This window comes from Epinephelus fuscoguttatus, linkage group LG19, assembly GCF_011397635.1.
Source record: "Epinephelus fuscoguttatus linkage group LG19, E.fuscoguttatus.final_Chr_v1".
Taxonomy (NCBI): Eukaryota; Metazoa; Chordata; class Actinopteri; order Perciformes; family Serranidae; genus Epinephelus; species Epinephelus fuscoguttatus.
In genome coordinates, this window is record NC_064770.1 from 32,566,929 (window position 1) to 32,578,458 (window position 11,530).

The 11,530-nt window shown below is 44.9% G+C and overlaps 2 protein-coding genes across 3 annotated transcripts in view; one reads left to right on the plus strand and one right to left on the minus strand.

The window, feature by feature from the left end:
* Positions 1 to 1,442: 1,442 nt before the first annotated feature.
* LOC125879916 (G-protein coupled receptor family C group 5 member D) lies at positions 1,443 to 7,267 on the plus strand. 2 transcript variants are annotated; one of them, XM_049562082.1, is made up of 5 exons: positions 1,443 to 1,657; positions 2,493 to 3,644; positions 4,388 to 4,458; positions 6,241 to 6,292; positions 6,472 to 6,569. In XM_049562082.1, exons 2-4 carry the CDS (start codon positions 2,543 to 2,545, stop codon positions 6,247 to 6,249), a joined length of 1,182 nt encoding a protein of 393 aa, XP_049418039.1. In that variant the 5' UTR covers positions 1,443 to 1,657; positions 2,493 to 2,542; the 3' UTR covers positions 6,250 to 6,292; positions 6,472 to 6,569. The 2 variants fall into 2 exon arrangements, with proteins under 2 accessions (XP_049418039.1, XP_049418038.1); XM_049562081.1 differs by lacking the exon at positions 4,388 to 4,458 and having other exon boundaries at positions 1,449 to 1,657; positions 6,237 to 6,292; positions 6,472 to 7,267.
* The window catches only part of srebf2 (sterol regulatory element binding transcription factor 2), a 597,702-nt gene continuing 588,302 nt past the window's right edge, over positions 2,131 to 11,530 (minus strand). The window contains exon 21 of the mRNA XM_049562044.1: positions 2,131 to 2,143. The gene's annotated coding sequence lies outside the window, so the exon portion shown is untranslated. The remainder of the gene's footprint in view (positions 2,144 to 11,530) is intronic.

Consider the following 11,530-nt stretch of genomic DNA (forward strand, 5'->3'; position numbering starts at 1 on the left):
TCAATCACCTTTTGTCCATCGTTAAAATTTTCGCAACAGGTTTGTTTTTTGTGTATTTTGCATCCGTCAAAAGCCTTTACGCCTCATTTCCACTTAATATGTGTACAAACATTCGTCTGTGGACCATGAATGTTTGTACAAAATTCGCCCAATAGTTGTTTAGATATTAAATCCCTAGATTCATCTGGGTTAAATGTTCAGTTTAAGTCTCCTGGGTGAGTTATCTTGAAATCACCCACCTACGGCTTAAAGCCCACTGATACCACACTGCTTGAAACCTACGCCTCAGACAGTTTTCTTGACTTTAGACACTGATGTCTCCATAGATTTGGATTTTACCATTCAAACTGCATTCGAAACATCCATGTCCTTTTGTTCTTTTGCAAATTTGAACCGTGAAGACAGCCCTCACCACCCTGGGAACATACAGTAGGACCCTGAGAACATGGTGACGACCCCTTCAAAAGACACAAAAGAGAAAGGAAAATAAAGACCTTAAGCTCTAAAATTCACCACAGAAACACTACCATATGGCTTCTGTCAACATCCAATCCATCAGCAGCTGTTCCCAGACACTTGGCTTCTCTATGGTTTTCAAAATAATGAGCTGCTAACATTACAGAGTGTCTGAGAATCTGTACACAAATGTTTCATGTCTTTTCATCTCAGCCCAACCTGACAGTATCAGGGAACTGTGTGGGATGCTTCAAATAAATGATGTCATGTTTGAATTCCCCTGGTATCAGGGTCACACATCAGGGAGACTTTAGGTTTGAAATATTGAGTAGATAGACATTAATATTGTTACATAACACACACACAGATATGTGGATATTTTCTGCTGCTGCAGGAAACAATGCTGATGATAAGAAAGATAAAGCTGTTTTTTGCAGCACAACAGTGACTTTACAGTTGAAGACCGAACACGCCCTGTAGACTCTACTTGTACAGGCATGAGTTGAGGCGTTACGTGTGGACTTGTTAAAGACAACAGTTAAAAGAACTCTCTCCAGTCTTGACTCAACTCCCCCTGAGGCTAAATCACCAATACCAAATGTTGTTGCTGTGATTTCCCAGTAACTAAGGGTGACGGACGGTCCTGTTCTGGATCCCGATGAGACTGGAATGAGTCAGTTATGCTCTCACCTTAAATCAGTAACAACAACGAGCTTCTCACCCCTCACCTCTCCTGAGCATGTGTTTTACATGACTATCCCAACACACTCCACATTTACGCCACATAAAGTCCACGTGTTATCGAGAAAGGCAATGCAAATTCTCAGGAAATTGATTCATAGCCAGGGAAGAGTGAGCTCTCCCTCCCTGTGGGTGTTTGTGTGCATCATCACCTCCAGGTGTGTGAGCCCCACCTATTTCTCTGAGGGAGGGACACTGGGAGACAGGAGGGGTCTGACAGGAAGGTATGAGTCGGGGTGCAGGTTTCTCTTGACACAAGGTGGAGAGAGTCCTGTCTCCAGGTGGCTTCAAACCTCCGTGCTTCCCCACTCTTCGTCATCTCGTGCTCTTCCTGTTACCTGGCAGAGATATGGAAACATCATCAGGATAGGGAGGCGCATCAAGTGGGTGTTATTGTAAGGCTTCTAGACAAACTTTGGAGCAGGATTTAGAAGTTTACTCACATCACAAGGGATAAAAGGTAAGTTCGACTGTTCTTCTTAAGGTTTGGTCAAGCTTTGGAGTTATGAGGTGTAGCTTTAACAGTTTGAGTCACAGTCAGCGATCATGTGCAGCTATTTTCCTTATAGCACTGGGTGAAACTTCTGGAAATCATGTGCAGTCTATGCTTTCAGCTTTGTCTAATAATAGCTATTCTAACTGGCTGATCAGCCCTCATAATGGGGTGGAGATAATCTCCTTAAGTGGTGTGTTTCCTGCCATTGTTTCCCAAATCCTTCTCCCACTGTGTGATCTCCTGACAACCCAAATAAAGGCCAGTGTCAGGGCGAAGTTGAGGGTCATATTTACTGAGTAATGATCCTACTAAAGGTCATATTTAAATCTCTGACGCTGAAACAAAGGCTCTGTTACAGTCTGGAGGAAGAGGCAATCAGCTATCAGGAGTGAATATCTCTCACCTCCAATCTGCACTGCATATAAACCACAACCCCTCCCTAGTGTGTGTGTGTGTGTGAATCTCTGTCTTATGGGCTGATGCAGCAGAATAGTTACCTTTCATGTCTGCTGCTCTGTCCCAGCCTCACCTCCATGTTGCAGTAGTTTTTTTTCCTCCATTCTTATCCCTGGCTAACACACTGCTCTGCCTTGTTCTGGCATGTTTACGCACTCCCTCCTCCTGCACTCTTCACTCTGGCTGTCAAACCGCTCTCCCTCCGTTTACTTTTCCACGCTGTGACCTCTTTATCCTGTCTTCCATTTCATCCCGCTTGTCAGTCAAAGCGGCGTCAGCGCACTCAGGGAATCTTGTACTCCGATTTGAGGTTATTGAAATATTTTGTGCTTTTTGTTTTCAGGATAAAAAGATCGTCTGTATCAAAGGAAGGACTGAATCCTCAGGTGGATTATGAATATGGCCTTTTTATCCGTGAAGCACAAATCCCTTTTCCCCCTCCTCCTGCTCTTTTATGTCCCCCTCACCTGTCTGTGTCAGTCAGCCAACAGCAGCTCAAGCAATGCAACAACCTCTTCCTCAAATGATACGTTCCTGAAGGGCGTGCCGGGCTGCGGCAGACGACTGAACCCCATCTATAGGTACCTGTGTGACCGCAGGGCAGCATGGGGCATCGTCCTGGAGACCCTGGCCTCTTCAGGCTTCCTGTTCACCATTGCTCTCCTCCTGGGCATGCTGATCTGGTCCCTGTGGATCTGTATGTCGTCCAGGAACCAGCGCAGCAGCATTGGAAGCACGGTGGCCTGCATGACCATGTTCTTGTTGGCCACAGCGGGGATCTTTGCCATCACCTTCTCCTTCATCATTCGCCTCACCCCTCAGACCTGCCCCACCAGGCTCTTCCTCTTCAGCGTGCTCTTCTCCCTGGCCTTCTCCTGCCTGCTGGCTCGCTGTCTGGCTTTGCTGGGCTTCGCGGCGGCACGTGGCTGGGGGGAGCCTGCTCTGGCCCTGGGGCTCTTCACTGTGCAGGTTATCATCTCTACCCAGTGGATGATCGTCGTGTTGGTGCGGGACAGAAAGCCATGCGAGTACAGCCAGAAGGAATTTGTCATGCTGCAGATCTACGTGCTGTGCCTCCTGGCTGTCAGTTTGATCCTCTCCCTGCACTTCCTGTGCCGCTCCTGCTTCACATACAGCTACAGCTACACCGGCGCCGTCCGCCAGCAGAGCCAAGCACAGGCCACGCTGCTCTTCTTCACACTGCTGCTCTCCGCCTGCATCTGGGTGGTGTGGATCACCATGCTCATCAGGGGGAACCCAGAGGTGGACCGTCGGCCTCAATGGGACGACCCGGTGATTTGCATCGCCCTGGTGGCCAACGGCTGGGTGTTACTGATGGGATTCGGTTTGTCCCAGATCGCCTTCTTCTGCCGGGGGGAGGCCAAGTCCAAGGACATCCCTCTGAGCTTCGCAGGCTGGACGAGCCCCAGTGCTGATATCCCAGGACTGGCAAGCCCCAAGGAAGGCAGGGAAAATGGAAGCTTTGAGAATGATGGTGAGAGCACAAGTAAAGCTGCAACTAACAATTATTTGCTTAATCGATTAATCAAATAATTTTGATTTGGTCTATAAATGTCAGAAAATAAGACAAAACCCCGTCACAAAGTTACATCTTCACATCGTTTGTTTGGTCCGAACCAGTCGTAGAGCCCATCCACTATCGGTCTGACGACAATAAGTCCCTGGGGACGACGACCAATATTTCGGGAGACTCAGTGTAGCCAGCAGATGCGCGAGCCAAGACGTCCTTTGGTCACTTCAACTAATCTTTATAAACAGATACCTGTGTATGAATGGAGATGAATTAGACAAAAAGCTAACACAAAGGTGATAGCCGATACGTTTCCAGATTGTATCACGGCTGATGCGTTCTGCCTCTTTGCACGAACTGTTTACCTAACATTTAAACATGGCGCTGTAGTAGCTCAGTCAACAACGACTTCGGTTCATATATTTGGTTCAAGTCCAAATATGTAGCGTGGACCGGTAGCTGGAGAGATGCCGGTTCACCTCTTGGGCACAGCCAAGGTGCCCTTGAGTGAGGCACCAAACCCCCAACCGCTCGGGGCGAAACACACCAGCAAAATGGTGTGTAACCTAACAGGAACAGAACCCATCTTGTGGAGTTAATGACTTTAAAGCGAGACAATGTAAGTTTTTCTGAACTATATAGCAAATGATGAAAGAGTGGTACAACTAAAGAAAAGCCATGAACTGACTCTAATGTCCGTTACACAGTGTCAGCGCTGGAGCTAATACCCAAAGGAAGGCATGAAGCTTACAGCAGGAGGGCACCAAACTACTGGCAAGTGGCAACATAATTATACATAGTGAAAATTAAACCATTCAACGGCACGCTCCCCAGGGAAAAAAAATTAAGACGAAAAATCACAAAAATAGCGTCACTTTCCTAATAATCTGACTGACAACACGAGGAAATATCACTTAGGTGTGTATAGATGCAAGGACATTTTACACTGGCTGAAATGTTAAACTCAAAACACTCGGAAGGTTCAACACAACGAGGTCACTATATTCATATATGTGGACTGAATTTTAAATAAAAAAGAACTGCATTTTCCAAGGGACTGTTTCTTAGATTTTCGAGCGAAGGTCTGATGACGGAGAAAGTCATCAGAAAGTCATGCAGTCGGGGAACACTGCCCCCTGCTGACCCCTAATGGACCGTACCGTGGTTACACAGCAATCTACCATCTGTCTGAAGTTTGCTAACATTACCTTACATTAGCCACCAGTAGCTAGTGGTCAGACCAAGTACTGCTGTAGCAGTAAAACCTCTAAAGGCTCGCACACATTTTCCACATTGAACGTCTGTAGTTTTGAGTTGGATATTGGACAGACATTCACTACAGACCTCGCAGCATCATTTGTTGTCATATTCACAGAATGTCAGCAGTAGCATGGTAAGCTCACCTCCCATCTCCTAAGCGGACCATCAGTTGTACTCTGAAACAAACCAAGTCTACATGCCTGTCTGCATGACCACAGCTCTCCACAGATGTTCATTGTAGAAAGTATGTCCGAATCTTAAAGGTCAAGTGTGTAGGAGTTAGTGACATCTAGCAGTGAGGTTGCAGAACTAAAACTTCTCCCATGTGCCAAGAATATAGAACTACGGTGGCCGATGCAAATACAAATTTCCCTACCTAGAGCCAGTGTTCAATTTGTCTCTTCTGGGCTACTGTAAGAACAACTGGGCGGACTTTGTGGAAGAGGACCTGCTCCATATGTAGAGATACATGGCTCATTCTATGGTAACAAAAACCACAAAGATTCTCAGGGTGCTTTCAGACCTAGAGTTGTCTCCTTTAGTCTGAATCAGGGACTAATGTTGTCACAACTCCAACTAGAAAACAATGTTTTGATGCATTGGATGTGCTGAATGTGCATATTAAGGCAGTACAGGAGGAGGTGCACATTAATAATCCTCCAGGACTGTAACATGCTCATGTTTAACCCAAACAATGTGTCATGTGACTGCAGTTGGTTCAGATCCAGGTCGGAACACCTTCTCACCACAAACAAACTGCACCAGAGAACGAGACCTTCCTGAAAAGCTGGTTGTTTTGGTGTGCACCCGAGTGCGATTGCTGTGTTCACACCTGCCCAAATGAACTTGAGTTCGGTTGAACCAAAACGAACAGGGCAGGTGTGAAAGCACCCTTAGTTTCAGGTGATTATACACTAAAGAAAACATATTATACTCCATTTCTGCCACCCTTAGTTTCACCCCTCATTCCTACACTGGACCTTTAAAATGTGTAATTTTCTTAAAACAAAGTTTTGCTTTAGGCGCGTTTTTGTCCAACTCCTGTAAAAATAACAATGAGACTAAAGTGTATAGAAGCTATTTCACTCTACATGAGTCTGGCAGCTATTTAAGATTCCCTGAAAGAAATCCTTTATACTGAATTATAACTACGAGCCAGAATGAATATGGAGCCGATGTCCAACATGAGAAAATGAATTCCACTATCAGTCAGCTCAGTGCTTGCTGTGAGCCTTTATGATGAACAGTATATAATGAACCGATAATTAGCTAACTGTATCATGTGTCTCCCTTCAGGCAGGAGGACTGAGCAGTCGCTGCGATCGCCCTACGAGTCCGGATTCTCTGTGACAGTGAGTAATAAACCATTTGGATTAACAATCCCACTTCACAATTAAGGACCGTGGCCTTTCGCTACTGCAGGCAATTATAGCCAAGTCATACTGTAAGGTTAATGAAAGCACAATTTATCACGGCTATTAACTGCACTGACATGATGAATGTGTGATTCTAATGTTTCTGTGTGTTTCAGGAAATCGACCCTGACAAGGATTACACCATCCCTCGCCCACAGACCACCAACTTCCTGGAACCTTATGACGAATAATGATTGAAATAACTTGCTCCAACACAAACACAAGAACTGACATACACCAAAAACCAGAGCTGGGGGAGACCCGGCTCATGCACTAATTTGTACTTGGCACAAACATGTGTTTTTCTGTTTTCAAATGTAAATATTTGTGTGTTATTTTCAAATGTGGCACCATCCTCTGTCCCAAAAAGAAGAAAGGACTCAGCAGAGTGACTCATCTGCTCGAGTTTCATCATGGAGGCTGGATGGGTTCAGATAGTCCAGCTTTCTTCTGGCGGGAAATCTACATCACAAATGCTTAGTGGAAGTGAGTCTTGATGGTGTGTGTGTGTGTGCTGCTCTAAGATGGTATATAATAGCCCTGAGGCGATAGAGGAGGCGTGAAACTGTCACTCTGAAGGTGCCAAACTGCTGAGCGGAGCAGAGGCATCTGTGAGCGGCAGGGAGGAGGAAGAGGAGAGAGGAAGGGAGATTAGATGAGATGAGACAAGACAGGAGGAGGATAGGACAGGAGACCTGTCAGCACCGTGGGAGGCTCGTGCCATCACTGATTAACATCTTCATATTCAAAGTTGCATTACAGTCGCCTGGGCTCTGTTGGCGCGCTGGAAACAATGGATGTGTTCTGCGTGCGTGGAGAGATAAGAGCTTCACAAGGCATGTCTCTCCCCAGCGATGCACTCTGACTTTCTCCACATGCTGGTGTTATCAATAAAAAGGTTTGTCTATAAAAGAGTTGTTTGTCGTACTCTCAAACCTTTTGCTTCTCCCACTCACAATCTGCACAGATGGCACACCAAAAAGCCAATTACTCTCCCAACCAGATTCAGTGCCATGCCTGCAGGCGCCTGCTGGAGCCACACAGGGAGGGCAGATGGAGTACTGCTGTTAAACCACCAGGGGGCAGTGTTTAGGCACACCAAGACTAATCAGGAGTGACTATCAAACTCACACAGCCTGAGAGGAGAGGAGCGTTTGAGCACAAGTAGCAGTGTAACACCACATTATAACCCCTTGCATATATATTTTACACCAGTGGTTCCCAACTGGTCCGTCACAGAGTCCAGATTTCTCTTAAGTCATTACTTCAAGGTGCACGCAGGTTAATACACTCAGCCTCATATTTACCTTTGGCCATGTCATCAAGCTAGTTTGCTGTCTCTGTCAAGTAGCTGTCCATTAGTCACTCACTCTACAGCAGGAAACAGCACTTCAAAGCAAAAGCTGCTAAAAGTTGCTGATATTTTTACGAACTTTTTATAAGATTGTCAGTATTATATACACGTAGTCTCACTGGCCACTGTGTAAGGTACACCACAAACTGCTAATCAGCCAATCACACGGCAGCAGCTCAACGCATTTAGGCATGTAGACATGGCGAAGACGACCTGCTGAAGTTCAATCTGAGCATCAGAATGAGGAAGAAAGGTGATTTAAGTGACTCTGAACGTGGCATGGTTGTTGGTGCCAGACGGGCTGGACTGAGTATTTACTGGGATTTTCAGATACAACCATTCACACTCACATTCACGCCTACGGGTAATTTAGAGTCACCAATTAACCTGCATGTCTTTGGACTGTGGGAGGAAGCCGGAGTACCTGGAGTAAACCCACACTGACATGGGGAGAACATGCAAACTCTGCACCTCCGTGACACCCGGATCTTAAGTGATTAGAGAAAAAAGATGAGCTGACAGTAGCAGGTGCTGGGCTAGCAGCCCGTCTCTGACATGTCAAACAGCATCCAAGAAACTGATTTATAATGTGAACCTGCTTTACTCAGTTTAAATGACCAGGTCTGTTTTTTTGGAGAGGAAGAGACATCTGCCAATAATTCAGCTTAAGGTAAAAATGCGTAAAAACACCTTAAGTTATTATAAAAAAAAAAGGTGAGCACACATCAGCAGGTGCTTTGCAAATGGGCCATCTGCAATGAGCCGAACATTGTATGAGAAACACTCATTTGTAGCATGAAACTGCTTTATCCAGTGTTTTTACCAGTTGTAATCATCTGGTCTGTTTGTTTTGGAGAGGAAGAGACCTCTGTGGATAATTTGGCTCTTGGTACAAACTGCCTAAGCGTCTGGATCTGAAGTTAGCAGAGAAATAGGTGAGCACACATCAGCAGGTGCTGGGCTTGTGGCCCATGTGCGACAAGCCAAACTGTGTTGAAGAAACACTGATTTGGAACGTGACGCTGTTTTATTCAGTGTTTTTACCTGATTAATTGCCCAGGTCTGTTTGTTGCGGCGAGGAGGAGACATCTGCCGATAACTCAGCTTGTGGTAAAAATCTTCTGAACATCTGGATCAGATATAATGTGAGCACACATTCGGTTATCGGAAAAAAAGTGAGAGTACTTTAGCAGGTGCTCTGCGAGTGGGACGTCTGTGACAAGCTGAACAACACATGAGAAACACTTATTTGTAGCATGAAACTGCTTTATTCGGTGTTTTAACCCGTTTAATCCACCTGGTTTGTTTGTTTTGGAGAGTTGGAGAAGTTTGCGGATAATTAAAACTCTGTTAATCTTACTCACTGGACTTTTAAGTGAGATTTATACTTGTGCATCAGCTATATGCAGACCCTACGCCGTAGCCTACACTGTTGTGAGCATTTATACCTGTGTGGTGGTGTGTCTGTGTCACTCTGCAGTTACACTAGTCGGCGGTGGAGGTGTCTGTGAAGTGCTGTAAAGCTTAGTTGATTCAAAACACACATTAAACACACATTAAACATGGCTTAATAGAGACAATTTCAAACACAAGTACACAAATCAGCTTCACTATAACTCGCAGCATTCACAGACAAACACTTGTCTTTATCTGGACTCATTTTCCCCACAAATACAACATGCTAACGTTATTAGCACAAGCCTATGGCATTAAACATTGTATAAATTAGCCTAGCAGCTAGCACACTTTTCCTCTTCTCATATAAAACCAGGGACAACAGCAACATTTAACAAAGGTAACGTTACAAAATTCGGCTCCATTACAACTCACAAGGTTCACTGACAAAACAACTGTCTTATACTAGACACGTTTTCCAAACAAATATAACATGCTAACGTTATTAGCACAAGCCTATGGCATTTTACATTGTATAAATTAGCCTAGCGATGAGCGGAGATTTCCTCTGCTCATAAGAAGCCAGGATAAATCACACACAAAACTTAAAATGCTATTTTAGTGGAGGCTTTATTGTCTTCACAATTTATTGTTTCTAACCTGTGAAATTAAAGTAAATAAAAGCTTTGTTTCCACTGAAGGAAATGGTGCGAATTGTGGTTACATTTCTGGGGAGGAGCACGTCAGGCTACGGTGTACAGTAGGGTACGACATAGGCTCTACATTGATGCAGAGGCTTCACAGTAGGTATGACATCAATTCAGTTGCCGCAGAAGTATAAATCCTGCACTAAATTTATTAAAATCAAGAAGACCTCCTGACCCCCTGTAAAGGCTTGATGACCCCTTGTAGGGGCAGAGACCATCAGGTTGGGAACCAGTGACTCACATTATATTATTTAAATCCAAGGACAGGAAGTTTCACTCTGCTCTGCGCTTATTTTTCTCCCACAGTGGCCTTTGGTGACTCTGCCACCCACAAAGGTCAATTCCTCACTTCAATAGATGCAATCTTCACACACACAAACGCACACACACACCCACACACACTCTCTTATCAGACAGCCTTCAATCTATTCTTCCAATTAGCCCAACTTCAATTACTCAGAGAGAGCATGCCATCAAATTGGCAATTGGCCTCCTGTGCATTAGAGCAATTAGCAGGGACGAAGTTTCCCGCCACAACCAACCCATTTATGGCCATTAACTCCAGATGCAATTAAAGATTGCTCCAGATTGTTCCCCCCCTTGGCAGCAATGAGAAAGTTTGAGGTGGCAAAAGAGCTTATCGTGCAGTAGATGCGATCCAGCCGAGCGCCATTAATCGCTGTTGCCTCCATCGATCATCTGACTCAGAGCTGCTGTTCAGGAGGAAAAGTTTGTGCACAGTGTGAGAAGAGATTCTTTGTTAATCAAAAGGTTGCAACAGTCCTCTCACCTCCTGTAACACATTTAATCAGAAACAGCTTTATCTCCGTTTGGTGTCTATCCAGCGCCGTCTCTCTCCTGATTGGATAACCTTGTTCCAGACAAACACTGGAAAGAAAATGATAAGCGTTACACAATCGTGGGAAGGAAATGCCATAATGGTTACCAGCTCCAGGATCAAGGCACGGATCTGGGAGTGTGCTCTATCAACTCCTGATAACCAGTGTATGAGTCCTGTGGTGCTCAGTGTTAAACCTGAGGTGTGGACTGGAGTCACTAATTTAATGACTTTAGACCAGTGGTTTTACAAGCAGCAGCATTTACAAGCGGACCAGATCAAATACCTTGTGTGAGAAAGCTGCTCTTGATCGGTCAGAATTTCCATGTGGGAAAAATCCAGGAAGTAAAGCAAACGTTGAAGAAGAGTACACTTGCAAGATAAATGTGACACTTTCTAATGTCACAATGGAGGGACAACTACGCAGGTTGATTTTAGCGCTGCTCATCGTGGACTATATTGCTGTCATTGTTCATTTTAGTCAAAGCATACAGTTTGAAAACGAGGCGCGGCTCCAACTAGAAAACAATGTTTTGATGCATTGGATGTGCTGAATGTGCATATTAAGGCAGTACAGGAGGAGGTGCACATTAATAATCCTCCAGGACTGTAACATGCTCATGTTTAACCCAAACAATGTGTCATGTGACTGCAGTTGATTCAGATCCAGGTCGGAACACATTCTCACTACAAACCAACCGCACCAGAGTTCGTTTGTAACCGGACTGAGACCACCTCTTCAAGAAGGTCTCAGTCTGCAACTCAAATTTGACTTTAACACCATGGACTTGTGACTTTGAACTTGAGTATTTTGACTTGTAAACCCTTGATACCTTCCTCCAAGCCCAAAGATGGAAAAGTATGTTATTTAAAGAGTATAC